The sequence below is a fragment of the Arvicola amphibius genome, chromosome 3 (genome assembly GCF_903992535.2).
Source record: "Arvicola amphibius chromosome 3, mArvAmp1.2, whole genome shotgun sequence".
Taxonomy (NCBI): domain Eukaryota; kingdom Metazoa; phylum Chordata; class Mammalia; order Rodentia; family Cricetidae; genus Arvicola; species Arvicola amphibius.
The window spans coordinates 90,874,078-90,900,912 of record NC_052049.1 but is presented as its reverse complement, the minus strand read 5'-3'; the positions used below and the strand labels follow the sequence as shown (position 1 = coordinate 90,900,912).

At 43.7% G+C, this 26,835-nt stretch overlaps 1 protein-coding gene across 2 annotated transcripts in view; it reads right to left on the bottom strand.

Moving 5' to 3' along the window:
* The window catches only part of Kiaa0895 (KIAA0895 ortholog), a 69,763-nt gene that overhangs the window by 6,900 nt on the left and 36,028 nt on the right, over positions 1–26,835 (bottom strand). Inside the window, exons 1-4 of one of the 2 annotated variants that reach the window (XM_038322935.1) lie at positions 15,795–16,232; positions 6,333–6,476; positions 4,915–5,047; positions 3,747–4,052 (exon numbers count right to left, since the gene is read on the bottom strand). In XM_038322935.1, coding sequence (XP_038178863.1) covers positions 3,747–4,052; positions 4,915–5,047; positions 6,333–6,476; positions 15,795–16,217 — 1,006 coding nt within the window. In that variant the 5' untranslated portion in view covers positions 16,218–16,232. Of the gene's footprint in view, positions 1–3,746; positions 4,053–4,914; positions 5,048–6,332; positions 6,477–15,794; positions 16,493–26,835 lie in introns of those variants that run through there. The other variant, XM_038322934.1, reaches the window with a different exon arrangement.

Genomic DNA, 26,835 nt, shown 5'->3' with positions numbered 1-26,835 from the left:
ACACACACACACATATGACACTTGTAATTCTGATACTCTGGAGGCAGAAAGAAGATGATCTCAAAGTTAACAACAATCGTAGCCACATAAGTTCAAGGCTAGCCTGAGTCTCATAGTGAGCCTGACTCAAAAAATAAATAACTCGAAATAAATACACTCTATGTGATTTTTATATCGTTTCTCCCATGAAAGTAGGGATGACACCCAGAATTTAGAGAATGTATAGGATTAAACCAGGCATGGTGGCACCCACCTTTAATCCCAGAACTTGGGAGGCAGAGTTTGGTGAATCCCTGTGGATTTGAGACCAGCCTGGTCTACAGAGTGAGTTCCAGGACAGGCTCCAAAGCTACAAAGAAATCCTGTCTTAAAACAAACAAACAAATAATAGAAAATTTCATAGCTTTCTTGAGCTTTTAAAAAACAATATGTATGTAGAGTATATTCTCCATATAGCCACATATTAAGGAATTATTGCTAATTTTATTAGGCATGCTAGTAGCATAGTGATGAGGAACGATGCTATTCTAATTACCTAGAGATACACATTGAGACATCCATGATATGATACTTGAATTAGCTTTACATTATTACAGGAAAGCAGGGATACTGAAAAGCAGATGATTCAGTAAGAAAATGTCAGTGGACGCTAAGCTCGAGTAATGTATTCATGAGGTCTCATTGAATTAAAATTGTCCTCGTTTTATATAAATTTCAGGATGTCTCTTTTTCTTCGAGACAGGGTTTCTCTGTAGTTTTGGAGCCTGTCCTGGAACTAGCTCTGCCTACCTCTGCCTCCTCTGCCTCCTCTGCCTGCCTCTGCCTCCCGAGTGCTGGAATTAAAGGTGTGCACCACTACCACCCAGCTCAGAATGTCTCTTTTAAAAAAGCTTTCAGGGGTGGAGTTGCTGCTCTTGCAGAAAACCTGAATTTGATTCCCAGCACCCACAGAGAGGCTCACAACCATCTCTAACTCTAGTTTCAGGGGATCCGACGAACCTTCTGCACTTCATGGATACCAGGCATGCAGGCAAAATACCCATACACATATAATTTTTAATTAAGATTAAAGAAAAAGTCAAAAGAGCTCGAGCGGCTTAGTCAGAGAAGCGCTTGTTGTGGGTGTGCACCTGAGTCTGACCTCCAGCACCTCTGTAAAGAGCTGGGTGTGGTCAAGCGTGCAGATAATCCCAGTGCTGTGAAGGCAGAGACAGATGCATCTCTGGAGCTTAGTGGCCAGACCGTCTAGTAGAGCCCATGCTCCTAAGTCCAAGTCAGAGACTGTCTCAAAATATAAGGTGGGAAAACAAAGTTGGGTAGGCAGCAAAGTCACTTCCTAGGTATGGAAGAGAATACAGTTAAGGCCATTCTTGGGTATTTTTTAAATGGGGGTGGGGAGTACGGTGGTAGGCCATGGTGGCACACGGTTTGAATCCAGCAAGTATGAGTTCTAGGCTGGCTAGGGCTGCTTAGCAGGACTTGTCTCGGGGAAAAGCTTGAGGCAGCTCAGGGGGCTCACAGTGGGCTTACCAGGTCCACCTGACTCCCTGAATTCCAGCCCTGAAACCCATGTGAAAAGCTGGAGGCAGTGGTAGCATCTGTAGCAGGAGCCTCCTGAGAAGCTTGGGGAGCCGGCCAGCCACTGTAGAGCAGGTAACATGGTGGAAACATGTTGTCTCCTGTTTCTTCCTCAATAAAGTGGGAGGACAGAATGCACTCTCAAAAGTTGTCCTGTTATCTCCACATACACGCCATGTGCCTGTGCAGCTATACAGACATATCACACTCACACACACACACACACACACACACACTAAAAATAAATAAAAATCCCTTCAAATAAAAACATACTATGAAGGTCTATGGCACTCTGACAAGGATACTGGAAGCTGACTTCTGATCTTCACAAACATGTTTCCTCTCCACTAAAAACCTCAGACAGAAAGCTAGGAAAAACAACAACAACAACAAACTTAACCCTGCCTTCTGTATCCTCAGTATGGATAGGTGGCTGGAGCTGTCAAACATAACATGATCAAGAAACTGAATGATAAAAATATCTGAAAAAACAAAAACAAAAACCAAACCCAAGCAGATAGTTCTTTTAAAGAAATACAAAGATCAACTAAAAAAATTAAAAGATGTTCCACACCATAGTCATCAGGTAAACACAAATCAAGACTACAGTAAAATGCAGTTTCCCATTTAAACCATGGTTTAAACAATGAAAATTGCAAATGTTAGCAAAGACGCGGAGAGGACCATTTAACACTGGTGAACGGGAGCCAGCAGAGTCACGCGGTGCCTCTGAAGCTCAGCAGTCACCCTGTCCCTGGACTATTCTACTCTAGGCAGAGGTGGCTTGTGCTTGTAATGTCAACAGCCAGGAAGCTGAGGTGGAGAGTTCACCAGGATGCACTATGGAGGGAGATGTGTAGGCAGAGTGATGGAAACACAGCTGCACATGAGCACATACACACAGCGCAGCGTGACTCCTGAGGGCTAAAGACGGAAACTAATGAACAACCGCCAGCTGGCAAAAGGATAAAGAATGATTTCAGTCAGAGCATGAATCTGAAAACAGCCGTCCAGGTCTGGTTTCCCATGACATTAATCCCTGCACTCAGAGGCAGAGGCAGGTGAATCTCTGTGAGTTTGAGGCCACCATGGTCGACAGAGTGAGTTCCAGGTCATCCAGGGCTACACAGTGAGATAGTTTCAACAGAAAAACCAAAACTGAGGGGGGGGGAGTTCTGATGATTGGAGGAATCCTGCTAAAAAGGATCACAAATTATAATTCTATCCATATGACATGTTCAAAGTAGGTAAATTTACAGAAACTGAAAGGAAAACCCACTAAAAGTACTGCCTGAAAGCTGAGAGAGAATATATGGGCCATGAATTCTAGTGGATATCTGTTTCTTGGGAGCCTGGGGGGGGGGGGCAGGCTGGGTGAAGAGAATATTCCAAAATTAGGGGTGATAACTGTGTGGCTCTATAATATTGAAAAAACAATGAAGTTTACATTTTAAATAGCTGAACTAATTGGAAGGCAAATGCCATCTCCAATATCTCAATAAAGGTGTCTCTAAAGGCTGGAGATGTGGCTCTGTGGTTAAGAATGCTTCTGCTATTACAAAAGACACAGGTTGGGTTTCCATTACCACATCAGGCAACTCACAACTGCTGTAACTCAATTTCCAGGGATTCTGATGAGCTCAGGTCTCTGAGGGCACCAGGCACACACAGTATACATGAACTCATGGAGGCACACACACACACACACACACACACACACACACACACACACACACATGTAAAAATAAATAAATAAATCTTAGAAAATGAGAAAGAAATAGCAAAAAAATATTAATAGCTGGTTAGTGATTGGTTGATCAAGAAGGTTGTATGTGTGCTCATTTTATTTTTTAAGTTACAAAACTTTTACATTTGTGTATGTGTGTGTGTGTGTCATAGTGCTCAAATGGTCGGCTCAGAAGGCAACTTGTAGAAGTCACCTCTCTCCTTCCACTGTGTGAAGTCTCAGGGATCAAATTCAGGCCATCAGATTTGGCAGCCAGCATCTTTACCTGCTGAGTCATCTTGCTGCCCTCCAGGCCTTTTAAAATCAGGGTCTCACTATATATAGCTGGCTAGCCTTAAACTTGTTAGCCTCCTGTTTAACAGGGAATCACTAGCTAACAACTAGCCAGACAGTCAGAATCCTGCCACTGAAGGACACTCACCTGGCTGGGAAGTATCAGTCCACCCTCTCTTGGCTCTTACACAGTAATCCCATCTTGTATTAGGGTCCTTGACAAACTTGCCAATATCTTTGAAGAGTTCACAAAAAGACATCTGGCTGGCTTGATACACTGTATAGTAAAGGAGGGCAGCCCTCCATAGGAAGGGGTCTTTTCTGAACAGGACGCTATGAATGCTGGCCAGCCCTTCCTCTGTAGGGTTGTTTGGCTTTAGCTCATGTTTTTTGCGGCCAATCCAACTGTTCCATGGCTGCTGGAGGTTGTTAATTCCCCGAAAGTAATGTGTGCCTACAGAGAGAAAAAGTATGAATGACAGGCAATGACACTGTTTTGACACTTCCCCCAAAGAAAATTTACATTTAGGTCTGGAATATTCTCCCTCCAAGTCCTAAGTGCTAAAGGCTTGTCCCCAAGGAGGAGCTCCTGGGAGGTGGGAGGACCGAGGGTAAGGCCTAGTGACAGTGTGGAATTTTTCCTCTGCCTTCTCTGCTGTCTTGGCCATGTTCAGTGGCCACATACACCCACCATGATGTCTTACCAGGTTGTCTTATCAGGCTCAAAGGCAGTAAGGAGCTTAAACCTACAAAAACATCAGTCAAAATAAACATTTCTTTCTCAAGTTGACTGTTTTTGGCTATATGAGACCTTGTCTCAGAAAACAAATTTAGAAGTTAAAGAAAAAAAATCCCTAAGCTCCTAAGGCCAGAAAAAGGTCTTTCACAGATCAAAGACCCAGATACTCTCTTCATGTGTAAATTTTCTCTTCATGTGTAATATTTGTAAAGGGATACAAATATCCCTTTAAAGAGATAATGTACCTTCCCTTCTCAGAAAGCAGCCTCCAGTATGGTGGCTTGTGGGACAGCAGCCAGGGAGCATGTTAATCCTGGCTGGTTCTCTGAGTCTTCACTTTTCTTTCCTAAGTATGCATCCCCTCAACTTCAGATGGAAGACTAAATCCCAAAGGACTGAAATGAATTTCCAAGACAGTGTTCTAAAATTATAATTTGAAATGACATACACTCCAAGTAAAGCTTAACAACTTCATGAATTTTTACTAAATATTGCTGGGGAAACCACACACTCTGGAAGAATTCTTCCTTGGGGGGATTCGTGACAGGAAAATGAGGGGTGGAAAGGGCCGTCCTACCAATCTCGTGCCGCAGCATCCCCTCCAGCCAGTGCTCTCGCGCAGTAGAAATATTGATGGTTAGAGTTGGGCATCCATTTACTACTGTCATGGATGCCCTGGAAAGCAGGTCTTCAGTGAGATGAACTACAATCTAGGCAGAGAAAAAAAGCACATGTATAGGGCTGGGAAGACAACCCAGTGGTTAGGGCACTCAACATAAAGGCTGACAGCCCAAGCTCTCCAAAACCGACATGTTAGAAGGAAAATCAACTCCCAAAAGTTGTTCCCTTGTCTCCTGACCACCATACACACTGTGGCATGCATGTTCCCACAAACATACACATACAAATATACAATTATATAACATACACATGCATGCACACATACACACACACACACACACACACAGATAGACTGGGAAAAGGGGGAAAAGATTTTACAAAAAATAACAGGCCCATACATTAACTAAGTTGAATTAAATTAAGTTGATAAAATGTATATCTGGTCACATTTGAACCTTCTAATCTTAACCCTCTGAGAACTTTAGAACATTTTTGGTCTGAAAAGAAAGTGAAGGAGGCTGGTTGAGGTGGCGCACGCCTTTAATCCCAGCACTCGGGAGGCAAAGGCAGGGGGGATCTCTGTGAACTGAAGTCTACCCTGGTCCACACAGCCAGTTCCAGGACAGTTAGCAGACAGGCAGACAGATAGAGAGAGAGAGAGAGAGAGAGAGAGAGAGAGAGAGAGAGAGAGAGAGAGAGAGAGACCCTATCTTTAAAACAAAGAAAGTAGATGGCTGTGCTAAGGAAGACAGAACTAAAATTTGTAATTTTAATGGTGAAGTAAGGCGTACAATGGGGACTAGGAGGACCAAGGCAAGAGGAACAAGGTCTAGTTGGCTACAGAGAATTCAAGGCCACCCTGAGTAATTTAGTAAAATTCTGTCTCAAGCAAAAAGAAGAGGGAATAGAGCTTCAAGGTAGAGTGCTTGCCCAAGGCCCTGAGTTCAAGTCTCAGTGCTTTAAAAGGGGGAAGGAGTGACAAGATGGCTCATGGACAAAGGTGCTTGCCCTGCAAGATGGCAACTCAAGTTTGAGCCCCAGAATCCACACAGGGACCAGCTCATGGGTGGGGAGTGGGGAGGACCTATTCCTTGTCAGTGCCAAGGTTTTGAGACTGATAAGTGAGACTGGTCTATCAATAGGAGAACACTGCAGCAATTCTCTCAGTAATTCTCCCTGAGTAACACGCAAAATACCATAAGCTACACATATAAGAATCAAATAAGAGCAAAAGAAGGTGGCAAGAGGCCAGTTCAGTGAGTTAAAGGGACTGATCAGACAAAACCTGCAGGAAAAACAAAAACAAAAATGTATGTGGCACTGACTGCAAGTGCCAACATCACGCCAGGTCCCCAAGTCACCCACAGCCCATACCTCTCCTAGGCAGCCTTCCTTCACCATGTACTTCCTAACATGACTCCAGATTCGAGTTTTAGACAACAAGCTACCACCAGTAGCTTGTTCGAATTTCTCATAACTTCCGTATTTCTGTAAAGTCAGCTCCATAATATTGATGGACTGTAAAAGAAAGGGAGATAAGAACAGTGAACAGCTCATGCCACTCTGAGACGAAGGGAGCTAGTTATCACCTAACTTGTCAAGACTTGTTCAGATTTATTGATTACTGAATTAAGCTACAATCCCAGCTGTGCATTTTTCTAAGTTTAAACAGTTTCCACCGACTTTTCCAAATTTGCAAATGTTTTTCTTGCTGGCCCAGCATTGCATTCATGGTCTGCAGAGTCAGATCCTCCCAGGGCTGCATGGTGAGACTGACTACAAAGGTCCAAAGGGAGAAGGCTGGAGAACAACACTCTTCTTTCCTGTCTTCTCATGTCTTTAGCCAGGGCAGTGGCTAAAAACCGCACATCATGCCTACACCTGCTGCTAGGAAAAGCTGGGCAAAGAGGGTTCTGGCTCCTGGACAAGATAAGATACATCATGGCTTTGAAGAACTCCAATATAAATAAAGTATGTCTCTAGATCAGTTAATATGCTATAAGTACCATTTAAATAAAGGAAAAAAGTGCTTTAAAAACATACAAAATAACCAGTCCTCTGTAACAACCTATAAAACCTGCTTACAATGCATTAATTTATCCATGTGTTCTGTGTTACGGGTGTTTGCATGGATGTCTGTGCACCACTTGCATCTTTTATTGTTGTGCTTTGTTTTGTGAAAAGTAACAAGAAAATTTTATTCAAAAGGCAAAGTAAAAGTGCTGGTCAGAAACACAGACACCAGGCCACAAGAAAAAGTACTGGTCAGAAACACAGACACCAGGCCACAAGAATGAAAGAGTACTTAAGTGCCAAAAGCTACTTTTTATTCTGGTGCCAAAAAAATAGTAATAGTAAAACAAAAATCACAGTCTTAAAATCCTTCCATCTTTCTTCCTAAAAAGGTCAAGACCTTTTCCCAACACAAACATAAAAGGTGAAGACTATTAAAAATCTGGTGATAAAGACAAATCATCAGAGCCTCCAAGAGAACCACAGGATAGAAAAATATAAGTCAGAAGAAACCTGTTCTTCAAAGATCTTTTTTTTTTTTTTTTTTTTTTGGTTTTTCGAGACAGGGTTTCTCTGTAGCTTTGGAGCCTGTCCTGGAACTAGCTCTTGTAGACCAGGCTGGCCTCGAACTCACAGAGATCCGCCTGCCTCTGCCTCCCGAGTGCTGGGATTAAAGGCGTGCACCACCACCGCCCGGCTTTTCAAAGATCTTTTGGGAAGGAAAAAATTCCCCTGTATCTGGCTGCTCTTGAGAGGCCCCAGTCTGGCTCCCGGCACTCACACAGCAGCCCACAAGGTCTGTGACTCTAGTCCCAGGGGATCTAATACTCTCTTCTGGCCTCCACAGGCATCCATGCATGAAGCAGACTTACCAACATACAGGGTAAACACCCATACACATAAAAATAAACACATCTCTTTAAAACCACACATATGTATAAAAAGAAATCTTTAAGAAAATCTATGAAAAGAAATCTTATTTCTGGGCTCTTGTGGACTGGAAAGGAACTAATTGAGAAACAGTTACAGCGTCATTACATGCCCTGTGCTGCCAGGCTGTCTCCCATGTGCTGCCAGGCTGTCTCCCATGTTCTAGGTGTGTCACTGTGACCAGTTACTGAAGTGTGACTCCACTTCCTCAGTGGTGGGTGTAATAACAATGACAATCTACGTCATAGCTGAGAAAATGCATCAACCTTTGTTGTCAGTCACCTATTACATCATCACTGCTGTGGTTCCATTCTTTATTAAACAATGCACTTGACACACCAGGAGGGGACAATCACACCACAAGTGTAGCAACGCATGGATACATCCCTAACGAACTAGGAAGGCATCAGGAAATTACCCAAGACAAATTACTCCTGAAAGCCTTGTTATTCAGCGTGGCCAAGGGCAGAGACACTGGAGTAGCCAGGCTGTCCCAAAATGTAGACCTTAATGTTCATCTTTAAGCCTATTAAATCAGAACCTGGGTTTGGCTTGTTTTTGTTTTGGTGGTGGTAGTGTTTCGAGAAGGGGACTCAATCGATGTATACAGATCGGACTGACCTCTTGAGTGCCGGGGCTAAAGGTGTGGACAGCACTGCCAGCTTTCAAACCCTGCTTTTGAAACAAAGTCCCCAGGGGATTCGAGTACAGTAAGTGCAAGAACTACGCAGAGCTGTAAGCAGAGCACAGGAGTCCCCATGGGCTGACTGCTTTGTGTGACAACTAAGATGACTAAAAGTACAAATTAGCAATAATTAAAGCCAAATCAACAAGGACATTTTACATACTCCATGCTACTGGGTCCATCATCTACTATCAAACAGTGAAGAGTGTGGGAACTGGGCTTTAAACACCGCAGAAGAGAGCGAGTGTCCCCTCTGTATTGGAGAGACAGACCTAAAAGAAGTTTAAATTTTTGGTGTAATTTATGCTTATGCTTTTCAAATTTTTTTCTTTCCATATATTTAATTTTCCTTTTATTATTCCTGCAAGGGTCTTTTTAGAGCATATACTTAGGATGTGGGTGTCTGCTTACTACACAGGTGTTCCTTATATATTTATACCCTTGTCAAAGAATAAGAACAAACAGTGGTGTGTGTTCAAGAGGGTTGTCAATTTTCTATAAAGTGGTACACAACAGAACACCATTTCCTCCACCCCATCTTGTCTTGTCCGACACCACCATAGCAGCAATACTATATGGGGTTACACTGATGGTTCCAGAAAGCTTGTTTAAATATTTAATATCAACAGTTGGGACTGCAGATACGTCTTGCCTGGTAAGCATGCAGGTCTGATGCAGTACTGCATTAAGTAAAAACAGACAGACAGGGGTCTGTAATCTCAGCACTGGGGAGGTCAGAACTTCATGGGCATGCTCTGTTAGTGAGTTTGAAGCCAACCTGAGCTACAGAAGACCATGTCTTTAAAAAGAAAAAGTCCATCCTATATGGTTTATATGGAGACAGTATTTAATATCTACTAGACGCTCAAAAAATAATTTTGCTTCTTCCTGTCATAAGTAATTCTGAATGTTAGAATCTCTGCCCCCAGAATCGAAAGGTAAAGAGCATGACTGAACAGAAGAAGAGGGCCAGGTTTTCCTGTTTTTCTTCCTCTCTTGGAGACAGTTTCCTGTAGCTAAGACTGGCCTCAAACTCCTAACCCTCCTGTCTTTATCTCCCAAGTTGGGACTGCAGATGTATGTATCACACTGGGCTCTAGTCTCCTGTGTGTCCACATTCTCAATACAGATGTGGGATGCAGAGCATCAATGCAAGTCAAAATGTACCAGTCAACAAGTCTCAGAGGCAGCTCAACTTTATAATTAGAAATAAATCTATCACATTTCCAGACATTTATATTTTCTTCTTTTTTAAAAAAATATTTTTAATGTGTTTTGCCTCCATGTGTCGGTGCATCCCGTGTGTGTTTGTGCCTGCAAAGGCCAGAAGAAGGCATCAGACCCCTGGAACTGGAGTTTTAGATGGTAACCATGTGGATGCTGGGAACTGAAGAGGATACAGTGCTCTTACATGTGATGCAGACATACATGCAGACAAAATACCATATATAGAATAATTTTTGTTGTTTTTCAAAAGCTACTGGGAAACCCAGTCCTAGAACTTGCTCTAAGGCCCAGGCTGGCCTCGAACTCACAGAGATCCACCTGCCTCTGCCTCCCGAGTGCTGGGATTAAAGGCATGTGCCACCACCACCCGGCTTAAAATTTCTTTAACTGAAAAAAATTCTGGCTGTATTAGGTAATGAACTTTGGGCCTCATGCACTCTAGGCAAGAGCTCCAGCACTGAACTACAGCCATGAGCTGTCCTAGTTAGCTATGACTGCCAACTTGACATAGTCTAGAGCCACCTGAGAGAGAAACTGCCTAAATTAGATTATCCTGTGACAAGTCTGGGGAAATGTCATGATTGTTAACTGTGTGGGAGGGCCTAGCCCACTGTAGGTGGCACCATTCCTTGGGAGGTAGACCTGGGATATATAAACAAAGCTAGGGAAGTATGACCCTGCCCATGAGTGAGCCATCAAGCAGACTTTTCCCATGATTTCTGCTATACTCCCTTAGCTATCACGAGTTCCCTGGTTAGAGTAATGCTTCATGGAATAGCAAGCAGGCCTGCCTTCCAACTCCAGCCCTGTGTGTGAGTGAGCACACGCACACGCGTGCATATTGTTCCTTGGGAGCTATCCACCATGATTTTGGTTTGTTGACTTCGGAACGCACACATTCCTCCTGTTTGCAGACCAGCAAGCTGCAGAGATCTGTGATTATAAGTGGAATTTTTTTTTTCCTGTTTGGGACGCTGAAAGCCCGTTTAATTTTTTACGTGAGCTTGGAGATCACACTCAGGTGTTCATGCTTTAGTACCAAGCCCTTTACTGACTGAGCTATCTCCCCCGCCACCAAGTCCTTTTCTTTACATCAATGCTGTCATCTACATAATGTCATATTGAAAGATTTCATGCTCAAGTGAGTTTAGACAACGTTAATTACATAAAGTCAGAATACTCCTTAGTCATTGTTGTGACAGCTGTGCCAGGGTGCCTTGGAAATGAGTAGAACGTTGCGGAGCGATGCACAAACTCTCCTCTCTCTAATCTCAGAACGAAAAGCAACATTTCAAACCTAAATGAGTTTTTCAATAGTGGTTACTGCTTCTTGGCAACAAATTTGACAAATAAACACTTGTAATTGCTTAATCAAATCACCACAGCCAAATCTGAGGGGATGTAATAATAAACTTACATAGCATTGCCCACAGTAGTGGCCACACCACAGGTCTTCAAGGTAAGCAGTAACTATTGTGTGAAGTACTGCATAACATAAAAGCACTTTAAAAAATCTCTATGATGGCAACAAATATACAAACAGTATATAGCCGGAAGTTGACCCATGGGTCACTAAAATTGGGTCCACTGTTTATAAAGGCCTTCTCTAAAATTATACCCACCAGGAAAAAGAAATATTAATTTGTCTAGCTGTTATTCATTCAAACTTAAGCCAACCCCTGTGTCAATCACTATTACTTTCATATTTCAGAATCTAAGTTCATCTCCTGCTATTAGGCTGGCAGAGATGACATATAAACACACATAATGATACTCTGAACGTCTTACAACGAAAGTATTGTGAAACCATGGGAAAATGCAAGTAGATGTGGGACATTAGAGGAAACAAGCTAATGCAGGCAGAGGGGATGATGACTGTTGAAACACACCGGGATCAAAGAAAGTGAATCCTGGTCTGGTGAAGCTCAGTGCAGGGAACTGCGCTGAGCCCAGTGACGGCTGGAATATGTAACCTACCCTGTTAGAAAGGAGGTGCTATCTAGGAGAAAGGCAAACGGACACTTGACAGCTATAGCAGTGGATAAATGCTATGGCAAGTGCTGTACAAGACACGCTGAGGGCTAGAACTAAATGGTGAAAGGCTTTGCAGTTTGGACTTAGGGGCCGTGAGAGTGCTCAACAGGGAAGGGCACCTGCCACCAAGCCTGACAGTTGACATGGTAGAAGAAAACTGACTCCCACAAATCGTCCTCTGGCTCCACACATGCACTATTGCATCTGAGTACTCCAACAAAAACAGTATTTTTTAAAGCTTTTTGGTTTCAATATAAAATTTTAGGAAGCCTGAAATGTTGCCAGGAAGGAAAGTGACCTGACCAGATCTGAACCTCAGGAAGACCTGACAGCAACGTGGGAAGCAGGGAGAAGACCAGGACAAAGAAAACACTTTTGCCAATAATCAAGTTTGCCATAACACAAACTACATTATAATAAAAAGAAACAGCCCAAATACTTATAAACCATTCTACCTATCCACATATGTAGAGCCCAGGGAACGAACAGACCCTAAACATTGAGTCCTGTCCAATACATGCCAAAGTCAGACATAGGAGGGGATGCCACTCGCCTGCTCCTCTGGGCCCATGGATCTCCTCTTCTACGTTCTGTGTGGTCAGGGCTGCAGGGGGACTGGGTGTACAAAGGTGAGAGGACATGAGAATGTGGTGGCTACTAGGGTATTTGTAAACAGCAGAATGGTGCAAACCATTCCCTCACACCTCCAACGGAACAAGCAGCTTCCTAGTAAGCCTGTTGGAGCACATGCGCTACCACTCCCGAAGGTCAACGTGCAAAGCCTTCAGTGCCGCATCAACTCTGGTATGAAAGAGAATCTTTTTGTTATGTGGTTAAGAAATGACCCCACTTCTCCTATGTAGTATATAAAATTTCCAAGGGACATAGTAATCTCCAAATAACCTATTAGAAAGCCTTATTATGTTGAGGTATGTGTAAAAGATTTGTGATCTTCTAAACAGACAAATGTGTCATCTGGAGAGAGGTGTAATTTAAAAACTTGGTTTTTTTTTTCTCTTCTATTTTTTTAAGACAGGGTTTCTTGGTCTCTCTACATAGTCCTGGCTGTCCTGGAACTCACTATGTAAACCAGGCTGTCATGGAATTCACTGTGTAGACCAAGCTGGCCTTGAACTATGTAGTCCTGGCTATCCTAGAACTCACAGTTCTGCCTGCCTCTGCCTCTGAGATTAAAAGCCTGAACCACCACATCCACCCCTAGGTTTCTGGAAAGTTTAAATCTATCCAAGAGCAGGAAGACTGAAGCTACCCCAGTTTCTAGCCTATCTAGACAGGGCTCACCAAACTCTGTCCTGGCTCATACTCCAGCCTGCTGCCCAAACTGGACACCCTGGTGGCTTAGCCCCGGAACTCCTTGACCACTGACAGGGAGCCCAGTGGGAATGGTCAGAGTCTGCGTGCCACCTTGGCCCACTCTGGTAGGTTGACTGCTCTCCAGTTCAGGACCATAGTCCTCCAACAACAGAGAGACTGCCTAGGAAGCGCCAAGATTAGGAGGCTCATGTTATTGCTGCAGGGTCCTGGAGGCCTCTTCCTAAACTAAAGCATTTTCAGGGCTGGGCAGCAGAAGATGTGTGACTTCGTATTATAACTCACTCAGATCCTGAATAGGGTTTCAGTCATAGTTTTCTACATTCTGTGATTTTTCTTTCAATTTGATTAAAGTGCCTTAAAAAGTAAATCTGGATTAGATTCCATTTCCCCGCTTGTGGTATTTAAGGTACAAGCCAGCTGGGGTTACTGGTGCTATTTAGAAACCTGGGGCAATTCAAATACATTTAATTACTTCAGATGGAAGTGGGTTAATGTAAATACAGTAGAGCCTCAGGGCAGCCAGTGTCAACTGCCTTCCAAAGAAATGATAGAGAATTCATTTTGATGTGAAATGGTACTTTCCTGCACAATGCACAGGGATGTTGTATACTGGGCTTCAGATTAAAGAATAGGCATACATAAATCTCAGTTGGCATTTTCAGCACTGAGGGGAAATAAGTAAATAATATTTTTACAATTACAAAATTTAAATTTATGACCAGGTACTGGTGGCGCACGCCTTTAATCCCAGCACTCAGGAGGCAGAGGCAGGCAGATCTCTGTGAGTTCGAGACCAGCCTGGTCTACAAGAGCTAGTTCCAGGACAGGCTCCAAAGCTACAGAGAAACCCTGTCTCGAAAAACAAAAAAAGTTGATTCAGTAACATTCTTGACAAAAAACAGGGGGCATAGGAGTCACTGTCAACTAAAAAGAACAAAGTAGCTTGGGATGTAGCTCAGCTGGTAGGGGATGAAGTCCAGAGTTTGATCCCCAGCACCACAAAAAGTAAGCAGACAGGTCGGGTGGTGGCACAGGCCTTTTATCCCAGCACACACAGTCTTTTCTGTTTGTCTGCTTTTGTGTTGTGAGAAACAGAGACATGAGGATTGATGTAGGTGTGTCTTCTATCTATCTGATGATTTCATTGGTTAATTAATAAAGTAACTGCCTTGGCCAGCCCTTAGGTGGGTGGAGTAGACAGAACAGGAAGAAGGAAGTGAGGTAGATGGCTCAGTCAGGTGCCACACCTCTCCTAAGTTAGTCAGACGGCCATGCCTCTCCTCAGGGAGAGATGCAATGAAGCCAGCCACCAGGCCAGATGTGCTGAATATTTCCCGGTAAGACACCACTTTGTGGTGTTACACAGATTATTAGATGTTAAAGCAAGAGATGAGAGAATTAGACAATAAGAGGCTAGAAATAATGGGCCAGGCAGTGTTTAAAAGAATACAATTTGTGTGATGTTATTTTGGGTAAAGCTAGCTGGGCGGCCAGGAGCCAGGCGGTGGGAAGCCAGCCCACAGCTCATCACTACAGAGGATCTCTGTGAGTTCAAGGCCAGCCTGGTCACAGATGAGTTCCAGGACAGGCTCCAAAGCTACACTGAGAAACCCTGTCTTGAATCACCCCTCCCAACCAAAAGGTAGGCAGACCTTTTGAGAGAAGGTCAAGGTCACTTCCCTACACCGGGCAACTGTAGGCCAGGCTGGGCCACCTGAAATCCTGTCTGAACAACAAACAGAAGGGTGAGTGCTCACTGAAAAATAGCAAGGCAAGAGTAAGAGAGTTCTTTTACCAAGGAAAATACATAGCATATTTAAAATCATTTTAGGGATTTTAAAACGCTTTATAAGCTATGTATGATAACACACTCCTGTAATCCCAGGAGTTAGATTTTATTTATTTTTAATAATATTGTACGTGAGGGTGGCACATACACGCACGAGAAGTCAGAGGACAGTCTGCAGGAGTCATTTCTCTCCCTCCTAACCTCGTGGATCTTGGAGATAGACTGATCTGAGGTTGTAAGACTTGGTGGCGGCACCAGTACCTGCTGAGCCGTCTCACCAACCCAGTCCCAGTACTTGAGAGGTGGAAGCAGGAAGATCTGGAGCTCAAGGCTAACTTCAGCCACCGCAAATCTGAAGTTAGCCTGGGTTACTGGGTCCCGTCTCTGATACGTTTGTGAAGGGATGGTGGTGGTAGAACAATTGCTTAGCATGTATAAGACCCTGTATATACCCCAAAGGGAAAAAAACTGACTATAAAACAAACAGTAAAGTCTACCTAACCTTCATCTGTAGGCTAGCTAATGAACCGCAAGTTCACAACTTCCAAATCAAAGCACAGAATCAGAAGTGGTTCCCAAGTACAGTGTCTTTTAGTCAGAGAACACAGTGTAGTCTTTGTATATTTTGATTAGTGCAACACAGTTCTCATGGACCAAAAACATGAGCAAAAACACTCACCTGCAGATTTCTTATCACATACCCACCCATCCTTGGTGGTGGTTGATCACAGAGGATAGTAGGGTGTCTCTTTTTGCTTATAAAATGGTAGGTAATTGCTTTAGCTACATAACCATGTACACTACTACAGAAGTGGCATTTTACCTGCTTAAGAAATCGGTCAGAGGCGTTGCTGTGTTTGGCTAACACACCAGGCAGAGCAGGGTTGGCATATTCAAACTGAGGGTTGTAAGTATAGTCCGACTTGAAGAACCGCAGCTTTTCTTTCTCCAGGTTGGTGGGCTTTATGGCAGTAAGGATACAGAGCTTCTTCCCAGAAAGCTCGTCTCCCTTCTCAAAGCTTCTACACAGCGGAGGCTGCTGCTGCTTGGGCTTTGGGACGGGGGTGACACTGCGGCGGCTCACCTTGCTTTTCGGTTTAGGTGGCAGTGCTAGGCCGCTCCCTGTAACAGAGACACCACGGGTAAACTTTACAGGACTTGGTACTGGACTAGGGACAAAAACAGCAGACTGCCTGTCCAGGCAGTACCAAGTACCACTGTTGGTCACAGGCACCAGGGCTGTCATCCTGTGAGAATCTTTGCTATGAGAGGAACTAGGAGATTTGCTGGGCTTTCTACGTCTTTTGGAGAAGGCAGAGGAAAATTGCTTTTGTGAATGGTGCTTTCTCTCCTCCTTGCTTTGTAGTAGCACATTGTAACTACTGGTTCCAGTTGTAAAAGTGTCCTTGAGCACTCCAGAGGACAAACTTGAAAAGCTTCTTTTGCTGTCAATGATCAATGCCTCTTCTGCATTTAGAACAGACTTCTTAGCAAGTTCATGCTCAGGCCAGTGAAGCTTTTCTGTGAAACAAACAAAACCAAAACAAAGAAACAATAGAGATGCCAGGTGAAGCAAACTGCTTATTAGATGGAAAGTATCCTGAAGGTTCTGTTTATAACTTGCAAGCATCTTTAGAAAAGCTATTTTAAATATTAAAAGGTCATATTATGATCCATAAATTATATATCAAATTGTTTAGCTTCAAGCTATTCATGTGGTCAAAGTCTAAAAGCACATGCAATAATGCATAAGAATAAGAATACTCTAAATACCTCACTACTGTGAACTTCACATCCAAGACACTCCCAAGGTTAATACAATCTTGACATTTGGAACTAAAGACAAAGATAGCCACCAGTAAACGCAGACTACAGGCTGTGGCACCTCCCACCTGTAATCTCAGAATTCAAGAGACTGAAGCAGAAGGACTATGCAGGATCTGAGGCCAGCCTGGACTAACTAGTGAGTTCCAGCCCAGAGTTACAGAGAAAAACCTTATTTATCTTAAAAACAAACAATAGCTGGGAATGTTGGCACATACATTTAATCCTAGCACTTGGCAGGCCGAGGCAGGTGGACCTCTGAGCTCAAGATCAGTCAATGGAGTTCTGTGAGAACCAGGCTACACAGAGACAAACAACTCAAACCAAATAAACACCCACTTCCAAAAAGCAAACCCCCCCCCCCCCCAAATACAAGCACAGCAGTGTCATGAATAATCTTTCTGTGTGCTGCGAAAATGTGTCCCTTGGATTGGTTTAATAAAGAGCTGAACAGCCAATAGCTAGGCAGGATTTGGGGGCAGAGAAGACGCTGGGAGGGAGAAGAGCAGAGGGGTGAGCCAGACGCGGCATAATGGGAAAGGACATAATGGGGTTGAGGTCACGAGCGCATGGGAGAACACAGATTTAAAAATAGGGGCTAGTTTAAGTTATAAGAGCTAGTTAGAGCAGGGAGGTGGTGGAGCACGCCATTAATCCCAGCACTCGGGAGGCAGAGGCAGAGGGATTTCTGTGAGTTCGAGGTCAGCCCGGTCTACAAGAGCTAGTTCCAGGACAGGCTCCAAAGCTACAGGGAAACCCTGTCTCGAAAAACAAACAAACAAACAAACAAACAAACAAAAAGAGCTAGTTAGAAACAAGCCTAAGCTAAGGCTGAGCTTTCATAATTAATAATAAGTCTCTGTCATTTTTTGTGAGCCCAAAACGAAAATTCCATCTATACAACAATATGTTTCTACCTGAAAAAAAATTCTTTTAAGATTCGAGAGATAATCAACCAGGTGCAGTGGCACACACCTTTAATCCCAGTGCTTGGGAAGCCAAGGCAGTGGATATGTATGAGTTTGAGACAGCCTGGTCTACAGTGCATTCCAGGTCAGCTAGGGCTCCATAGCGAAACCTGTCTGTTTTAAAGGGAAAAAGATCAACTGATGATATGTGTGTTTAAGTATGTTTTAGTGAGATCAGTCACCATTAATAATTGAGAGCTGGGGATGTAGCTTGATGACAGAATGTTTGCTATTTCTCTAGCACACACACACACAAAAACCCAACAATATTATTTTTGGGGGGAGGTGGTGGTAGCACATGCCTGTAATTCCTGAACTTGAAAGGTAGAAGCAGAAGGATCATAATTTGAAGGTTATCCTTAGATGAATACTTTCAGACCAGCCTGGGCTACATGAGCTGCTGTTGCCAAAAAAGAAAAAAAAAATGATCGTTATTACAAAAGTCCAGTATTTTAAATGGCAAGTTGAAGACTTTGTCTTTAAGTCTTCCAAATGCTTTAAACAGTTAAGAGTCATCTAGACTACTGCTCATGCACTAGTTTCAAGCTGTTAGCTGGGCATGGTGGCTCACATGTGGAATTCCCGCATTTCAGAAATAGAAGTTGAAGATCAAGTCTAAGATCAATGTATACAGAGAGCTCTAGGATAACCTGGGCTACATGAGACCCTATCTCAAAAAGTTATTTATGCCATTTATATCATCTTTTTATTCCACAAATGGATGGCATATTGGGCATATATCTCTAATAAACATCTACATAATGCATATTGAAATTGTTCCTGTGCACGGCCTGCTGTCCCCACTAGTGCTGGGGACTGAGCAGCGGCCCGCACTCCAGGTGAGGCTCTAGCACTTGTCTTTCACCTGACTTCTGACTCTGAAGACGGGGATTCCTGTGAAGCCTTTTACTGACAGCACAGCACATGGTTAAAAGAGGCATTATGGGCCAGACAGTGGTGGCACACACCTTTAATCCCAGGACTCAGGGGGCAGAGGCAGGTGGATCACTGTGAGTTTGAGGCCAACCTGGTCTACAGAATGAGTTCTAGGCCAAGGCTATACAGAGAAACCCTATCTGGAAAAACAAACCAAAAAGAGGTGCTATGGTTATCTCACGGGGGGCAGGCTCCTGTAATGTTAGGGGCAGAGACAAGGAATGGGGGCAAATGTCCCTCACAGGACAGTTACCTACACAATGAAATATCCCAAACCACCATCATGTCAAAGTAGAACAGTGTCTCACTAGGTAGCCCAGGCTGGCCTAGAACTCACTATGCATCCTAGACTGACCTCAAACTCACAGTGATCCTCTTCCTTGGCTTCCCAAGTTCTGTGATTATAAATGTCTGTCACCACAGCTGGCGAAACGTCAGTGTTTACAGTGTAGACGTTTATGGTACAGAGAAGAAACAATGCTAGGTCACAGGCAGACAGCAGACATTCCGGGCATGTGAAATACCCAGAAACCCTTTAACTAGAAGTTCTTGTCTATAATCCCAGTACTAACTGGGTAGGTAAAGGCAAGAGGATCTGGTCACTTTGGTCAGTCTGCGTCATGTGAGACCCCAACTCAAACAACAAAAACAAAATAAAATTTCTTAGACAATGTAAAAGTTTAATTCTAGTGTCTAAAGGATAATGTAAAAGTATGAATTTGTAAGAGCCAAATGTAACTATATGCAAATGTTTAGAGGTGGAGGAGCTGAAAGGATGGATGGCTCAGTGGTTAGGAGCACTGGCTGGTCTTCCAGAGGACCTGGACTTGATTCCCAACACCCACATGGAAGCTTACAACTGTCTGTAACTCCAGTCTCAGGGGATCCGATGCCTTCTTCTGTTCTCCTAGGGCACCAGGCATGTACATAGTACACAGACATACATGCAAACAAAATGCTCATATACATAAATTAGATGTAGAGGTTTTCTGGGGTCATATTGTAGACTGGACAAAGGAGTAATTTAAGATGTTAAAGATTCAATCAGCCAAAAGTAAAAGGACAAATAACATTTTCATCACAGACTGGTTGGTAACAGTTTCCCAGGATAATCAAAACTGGGCTGGCAAGGCAAATGAGCTACAGAGCACCAGGACACAGGCAGTGCTCCAAACATCACTTTCCCTAAAAGGACGCAAGTTCAGGAGATAAGAGGTCACAGCGGAAGGCCATGAGATGGGCATGAAAGGAAAAGAGAGGACAGGGAACATGGGGATTGGAAGACTCGAGGAGCAGGGTAGGATCAAGAGCACCCTGGAACGGAAAGGGAGGTGACCAAGTTCTTTTTCCCATCTGATCCTCATGGATCAAAGTAAGTTAAGCCATACTAAAACCAATTAATAAAAATTACTCTGAAGAATTCCCATTTTTATAGTTTTCTGCCTGTATGTTGTGCTGATTTCTATTGTTTTATTTTATTTTATTTTTTGATTTTGAGACAGGGTCTCACTCTGTGGAAGCCAGACTTGCCTGGAACTCATTTGCAGGCCAGACCAGCATTCTCAGTTCCCCAGTGCTGAGATTATATTCGGAAACTTGAAAGTACTCTGAAGACCCAGGTTATCTCACTGATTTATTTCTTAGTCACAAAGCACTACAGACCTCCAAATTAACTAATTTTTCCAGTTTCAAAAGGCTGGGTATGGTGGCACACACCTTTAATCCAAGCAGAAGCAGGTAGATCTCTATAAACTGAAGACCGGCCCAGTCTATATAGTGAGTTCCAGGCCAGCCAGGACCACACAGTGAATTACTGTAGTGAGGATGCGAGCAGGCCTGCTTTTCATCCCACCCGAATCCCACACGGCTAGCTTTACCCCCAAAATAACAACACACAAACTGTATTCATTTAAACACTGCCTGGCCCATTAGCTCTAGCCTCTTACTGGCTAACTCTCTCTTGCTTTAACCCATATTTAGTAATCTGTGTAGCACCACAAGGTGGTGGCTTACCGGGAAAGATTCAGCATGTCTGACCTGGTGGCTGGCTTCATGGCGACTGCCCAGAGAGGAGAGGCATGACGGCTGTCTAACTTCCCTTCTTTCCAGCCTTCTGTTCTGTCTACTCCACCCACCTAAGGGCTGGCCTATCAAATGGGCCAAGGCAGTTTCTTTATTAACCAATGAAATCAACTCAAACAGAAGACCCTCCCACATCAAATTACTATACTCCAGAGTACTTTTTTAAAAAAAATCCCTGAGCCTAAAGATGTAGCCTACTTTACCTAGCAAGGATGAAGCTCTGGATTCAGTGCCCCAGCACCATGTAACAATATTTCAGCATACTTGGAAAGGAAATCATTAGTTCAAGGTTATCTTAAACTACACAGTATTTGAGACAAGCTTGGGTTACAAAAAAACAAAACAAAATATTAAAAAAACTAAAGCTCTCCCCTGCCCCTTGAGGAGTCCACACCCACACTCGGGTAGGTCTTACTTCCCTTGATTCTGCTTGGAGAAGCCATACCAATGCTTTCTTGGGTGTGTTTTTTGCTTCCTTCCGAGTGCCTCTCTTACCCTTGTGTTTAGCCCTATATGAAAATGTCTTTATTTAGTCCCACTGCTTTCAGGATTGCCTGGGAGGAGCAGGAGGGAGAAGCTGGAAGTGCATATAATCAAGTGCATGTGATTGTTAACATGTGTGGAACTACAAAGAATAAAAGATTTTCTATGAAAAACAACAATCCTGCTTGCAAAAACAAAACTGCAGAAATTTTTATGGAGGAGTAGGAGTAACAGAGGGGTGCCTGACAGAACTCCTCTCCCCAGGCATCCTGGCATTTCAGTTCACTTGGTAATGATCTACTGGAGGCCTCCTTCCATCTGTTCTACAGTCTTCCAGAACATATGGTGAGGCCAGTCCTGCCAAATGCTGGATAGCTCACAGCATCCAGCCAAGTGGGCCACATAGCAGTCCTGCAGGAAACTCATCTAAGATGTGTACAGTTTATTTCCCAGTCCCACTAACCCTAGTTCAGCTGTATTAAACACTGCAGAGCCTAGGTTGTTAGTGGCTCACATATCTAATCCTAGTACTTGGGAGGCTGAGGCAGAAGTACTGTCATAGTCAGAAGTGAGCCAGAGCTACAGAGCAAGAATTTGTGTTTCAAAAAACAAACAAAAATTATAAGGGACATCAAGATGTGCTGTGGGTAAAGGCATTTGCCATCACCCCTGTCAACCTGAGTTGGATTCCTGGAACCCACATGGTCAAGAGATAGAACAGTTCCCAAAGTTGGCCCCTACCTCCAGAGCACTTCAGCCAATCACAGATCTTTCATTAAAAACCTGGGGTGACTGCAAAACTGGCCAGGAACTTATGGCTGAGGAGGTCGAAGGCCCTTGGGAAGAAGCTACTACTGTTATTTTGCTAAATGGCCATAGCATCTTACTGCCTAATAAATCTTGTTCTTATCCCATAGGTCAGGACAGCTCTTGGCCCTCATTGCAGGAGACACTGTCTAACAGAGACTTACACATGCATGACCGTAGAATGGTCAGCCCAACACGACATCTCTATCAGCCCCCCTACTTTCAGGACTCAGGGAACACAGCAGAAAAGAAGGTGAAAGGGTTGTAAGAGACAGAAAAGAGGGTGGATTGCTGTGAAGTAGGGTCTTCTGGACACAGGAGGGCTGCTGCACCCATGAACTCCGAGCAGCTCTGGCTGCCTACACAAGACCTATATAAGATCAAGCCAGCAATGGCTGCTGGAGGAGGGAGAGAAATTTTCATTAGTGGTCACTGGTAAATTGCTCATATTCCTGTAAGTGTCCCTCCACAGGCCAACAAAGCATGAAGTAAAGGGGATGCCCTGGAAGGACGACAACATGGGCGTGAGAGAGGGGTGAGAGGATGGGGAGGGTCGAGTACACCACCAGTACAATATATACACATCCCATTATTACAACCAGGCTAGGCTAGTTGGCCATTTTAAAATATCAACAGTATTACTGCATTAGAATCACTTCTCAGCATTAGCACTCCGGTAAATATACTGAATTTCCCAACGCGACGAAAGCTTCCGATGTATCTAGAACACGAGAAAAGGACACTTGAACTCCTGGCTTCATCCCCAGCTCTTTCAATGACTCTCTGTAATATCAGCCTAATCATTAAACTCATCAGGGGCTCTTGTTCCTTATCTAATAGTACGGGGGAGAAAGGCCACTGCTCAATAAGCAAGTGTTCCCCTACTGGGAATGGTTAGGTTTCAGCAGAATTTTACAAGATCCTTACTGGAAGACAGACCAAGGAAAGCAACACCGGGTGGAAAAACACTGAGTCAACAACTTTGGCCTACAAAATGGCACTTTTTGTTTTTCTGTTCTGGGTCTATCTTCCTGTTTTTGGCTCAGCATTTTGTTGTTGTTTTTTTTTTTTAACGTGTCTTTCTGTCTGTTTGAGCAAATATATGCCACTTGTGTACAGGTGCCCTCAGACGCCAGAAGAGACGGTCGCATCTCTTGGAGCTTGAGTGACTGGTGTGGTGGGCACAGAGGTACTGAACACTGGTCCTCTAAAAGCAAAAAGCCCTCAACTGCTGAGCTGTCTCTCCACTCCCCACCCCCTTTATTTGTGCAAGATCTCACCATGTCACCCTGTCTAGTCAGGAACTCTTTATGTAGAACAGGCTGGCCTAGAACTCAGAGATCTGCCTCTGAGTACAGTTCTGGGTTTTGAATCTAGGGTCCTAAATATGCTACATACCGGTCCTGCCACTTAGTTATACTCCCAGCCAAATGAAAATTTCATAGGCTTCATTAATAGTTATAAAACCTGTCAACTTGGGTTAATGTTGTAATAGGAAGTGCAGTTGCAAATAGGAGTGTAAAATAGAACAAAACAAAAACTTCGTAATGTCCAAAGATAAACATGCTAATATTATCGAGTATGTCATCACTTAAGCTCAATGACGTCTATCTACAGCATTAACTTATCAGAATACTGGAGTAGTCTGCATGGAGATTAAACTGAGGTCACAGGTGACAACGCTGAAGAACATCAGAGAAAGCCGGATCAAGGGAGCGCATGGTTACATTTATATTTAGTTCAGAAGCAGCAAAAGTAGTCTAGGCTTCTGTGGCTTATGCTTGTAATCCAGCACTTAGGGGTGCTAAGAAAGAAAGGAGGCCAGCCCAGGTTACACAGTGAGTTCCAATCTGGGCTGGAATGAGAACCTATCTAAAAGCAACACTCCCTCTGCCCCACACAAAGAAAGAATAGAAACCAAGGTCCAAGCAAACAATTCTCTCCTCTTTCTTTCTTTTCGGTATGTCCCTCCCTAGGCTACCTTTCCTAAGCAGGAGGAAGCAGGAGGTGAACAAACCCGCTGTCAGCAGTTCTGCACTACGGGAGAGTTCACGGTGTTGCTGGGGAAGGCCATCAATACAACAACTATGAGACTGCAACGGTGGCAGTCGCTTCAAGGAGGTGACTTCAGGGTGCTAGGAGAGTCTGGTATGCAGTGGGATGCCCTTACAAAGTGCTCTTCGTAATGAAGAGTAAGTAGCTACTAACCAAACATCCCGAGAGAAGAGGTGTCTAGAGAGAAAATGACGAGTTGAGAGACTGACAGCATGACAGGAGTGGGGAGATTAAGTGGGATGCGGGAGATGAGGATGTAGGGGAAGGATCTGACTTGGACTGCATAGCTGTGGACAATTTTCTCCTAGAGCTGGGGAGAAATTGTCTCTGTTGTTAAGTTACAGTCAGTGCTCTCCTTCACTACCACCACTGCCATCAGGGTTTCTGTAGGGCTTTGCAGACTTCTCACTGTAGAACAACAGAAAATAAGTCTCATTAGAAGACGCTTATTAGGGTTGGTGAGACGGCTCAGTGGGTGAAAGGTGCTTGTCAAATCTGACCAACTGAATCCATCTAGAACTTACAATGGAGGAAAGAACCAAATCTTATAAATCATGCTGACCTTCACATGTACACTGCTGCATGCTCATCCCCACAACTGACCTTCATATATATGCTGCTGCACGCTTATCTCCCAACTCCCTTACGCACGCACGGGCACACACACACACGCGTAAAGAGAAAAAAATGCTTGAGGATTGTTATTAATAAGGTAACACTAAAGCAGTCTCAACCAGAACTATGAAGTAGATGTTAAGTAAGGTGGTTCTTAACTGTAACCCTAGCAATTGGGAGACAGAAGCATAAGCTCAAATGTAAGGCCGTCATGGGTTATATAGTAAGACTGTCTCTAAAAACTGAAAGAAAACCAGGCGTTGTAGCGAATCACTTTAAACCCAGCACTCTGGAGTCTACAGTAGGTGATCTCTTGATTGTGAGGCTAGTTGGTCTACCAGAAAGTTCCAGGACAGTCAGGGCTGTAAACTGGGACCCTGTCTCCAAACAGAAACTAAAAGCAAAAAAAGAGGGGGTACTGAAATGCCACACCACATACTGGGGTTGCAGGTGTGAGTCACCATGCCAAGACACTGTGGGTTTTGTTTTGTTTTTTTTGAGGCAGCATCTCACATATCCCAGGCTGGCCTCAAACTCACTACGTAGCTAAGGATAACCACGAACCCCTGATCTTCCAAACCCTGAGGTTACAGGTGCCTCCCACCATTTAGCTGGTTGTTGGAGTCTTAATGGGAAAGAATATTATTCAGGAAGGTATAAGCCAATGAAACAACTGGTGGGGTTCCTCACGAGATCCTGGAGACAGGATCCCTGTGAGTCCTGTACCAGTCATGGCTACAAAGTGAGGCGGTGTGCCTAAAAGGAAACAGAAGAACAACAAAAGGTTATAAGAGGTGAGCTAGGTCTGGTGTTGCTAACGGGAATCTCAGCACTCAGGAGACAAGGCCAGGAGCCACTTTGGGCTATGTAGAAAAAAGCAGGAGAGAAGGAGAAAGGGGCAAGGGGAGGAGGTAAGGAAACGTCTCGGCCTCGATGACATTTTTCCGTAGCTTCCACAGGGCCTTGGGTCATCTTACCCTCCAGTCAGCAGTGTCACTGGGATGTCCTGCTTATAGCACATGTGACTAGGCCAAAAGTGGGCATTGTACAAAATGACCTCACAAAAACTGCACTTCAGTTTTGAAACGAAAAATTCCACTTTATATTTATAGCTTTTTTTTCTGTTTTAACTTCTGATCCTCCTACCTCCCGAGTGCCAGGGTCATAAGTGTGTACTACTATGCCCAGTTTATATGGTGCTTGGCAGTAGAACCAGGGCTTCTTGCATGCTAGGCAAGCATTCTCTCAGCTGAGCCATATCCCCAGCTCCCCAGCTCCTTTATGTTTATTTTAGGATAGGCTCTCAATAAATTTCCCAGTAAGACCTTGAACTCGCCATCTTTCTGCCTCATCTTCCCTAGTAGCTGGGATTACAGGCCGATGCCACCAGGCTACTGCGAAGCTAAAAAGGAACACATTTGCATCAACACTCTCTCACAGTCGAGCTGTTCTGCTAATGGGAAGAATGAGCACTTGAGACGTGCAGAGTAAGGGATGGTCCGGGTAGTCCAGGGTGTGTTCTACGGTTTAGTTGTCCCATTCATTGATTGATTGACATTTCAGTAAAAAACCTAGACTACAGTAGAGTCTGTCTAAAATAATAATGATGATGATGATGATGAAACCCCTCTGTAACAAAAGTGAATGTTTAAAAATTCTAGAGACTAAAGTCTTCTAATGGATAGTATTTCTCTACCAAATTATCTACATCAGTATATGCAAGACCAGCTTGGAGCAGTGCTTGTACTCCACTAAATTATGGGGAAAGAACTGATCCAACAAAAGTGGTCTTCTGTTTAAAAATCAGTCCATCCTCAAACTGGCTCTACATACTTAGGCGATCATCTCTGTATTGCAGACTGCCAAAATATCTACTTTCTAACATTATTCTTAAATCATATACTATATTAATCATATACTCTACTAATATTTTAATCATATTCTCACTATAATGACTTTAGGTTTGGGAGAAATTATTTTAATCAGTGTAATTTCTAAACCCAGTGACGCACATGGATGACAGAATCTAGTTTCCTTGAGGCAATGTTTTAACTACATGACAGGGAGAGGGATATTTCGCCGCCCACAGGGCAG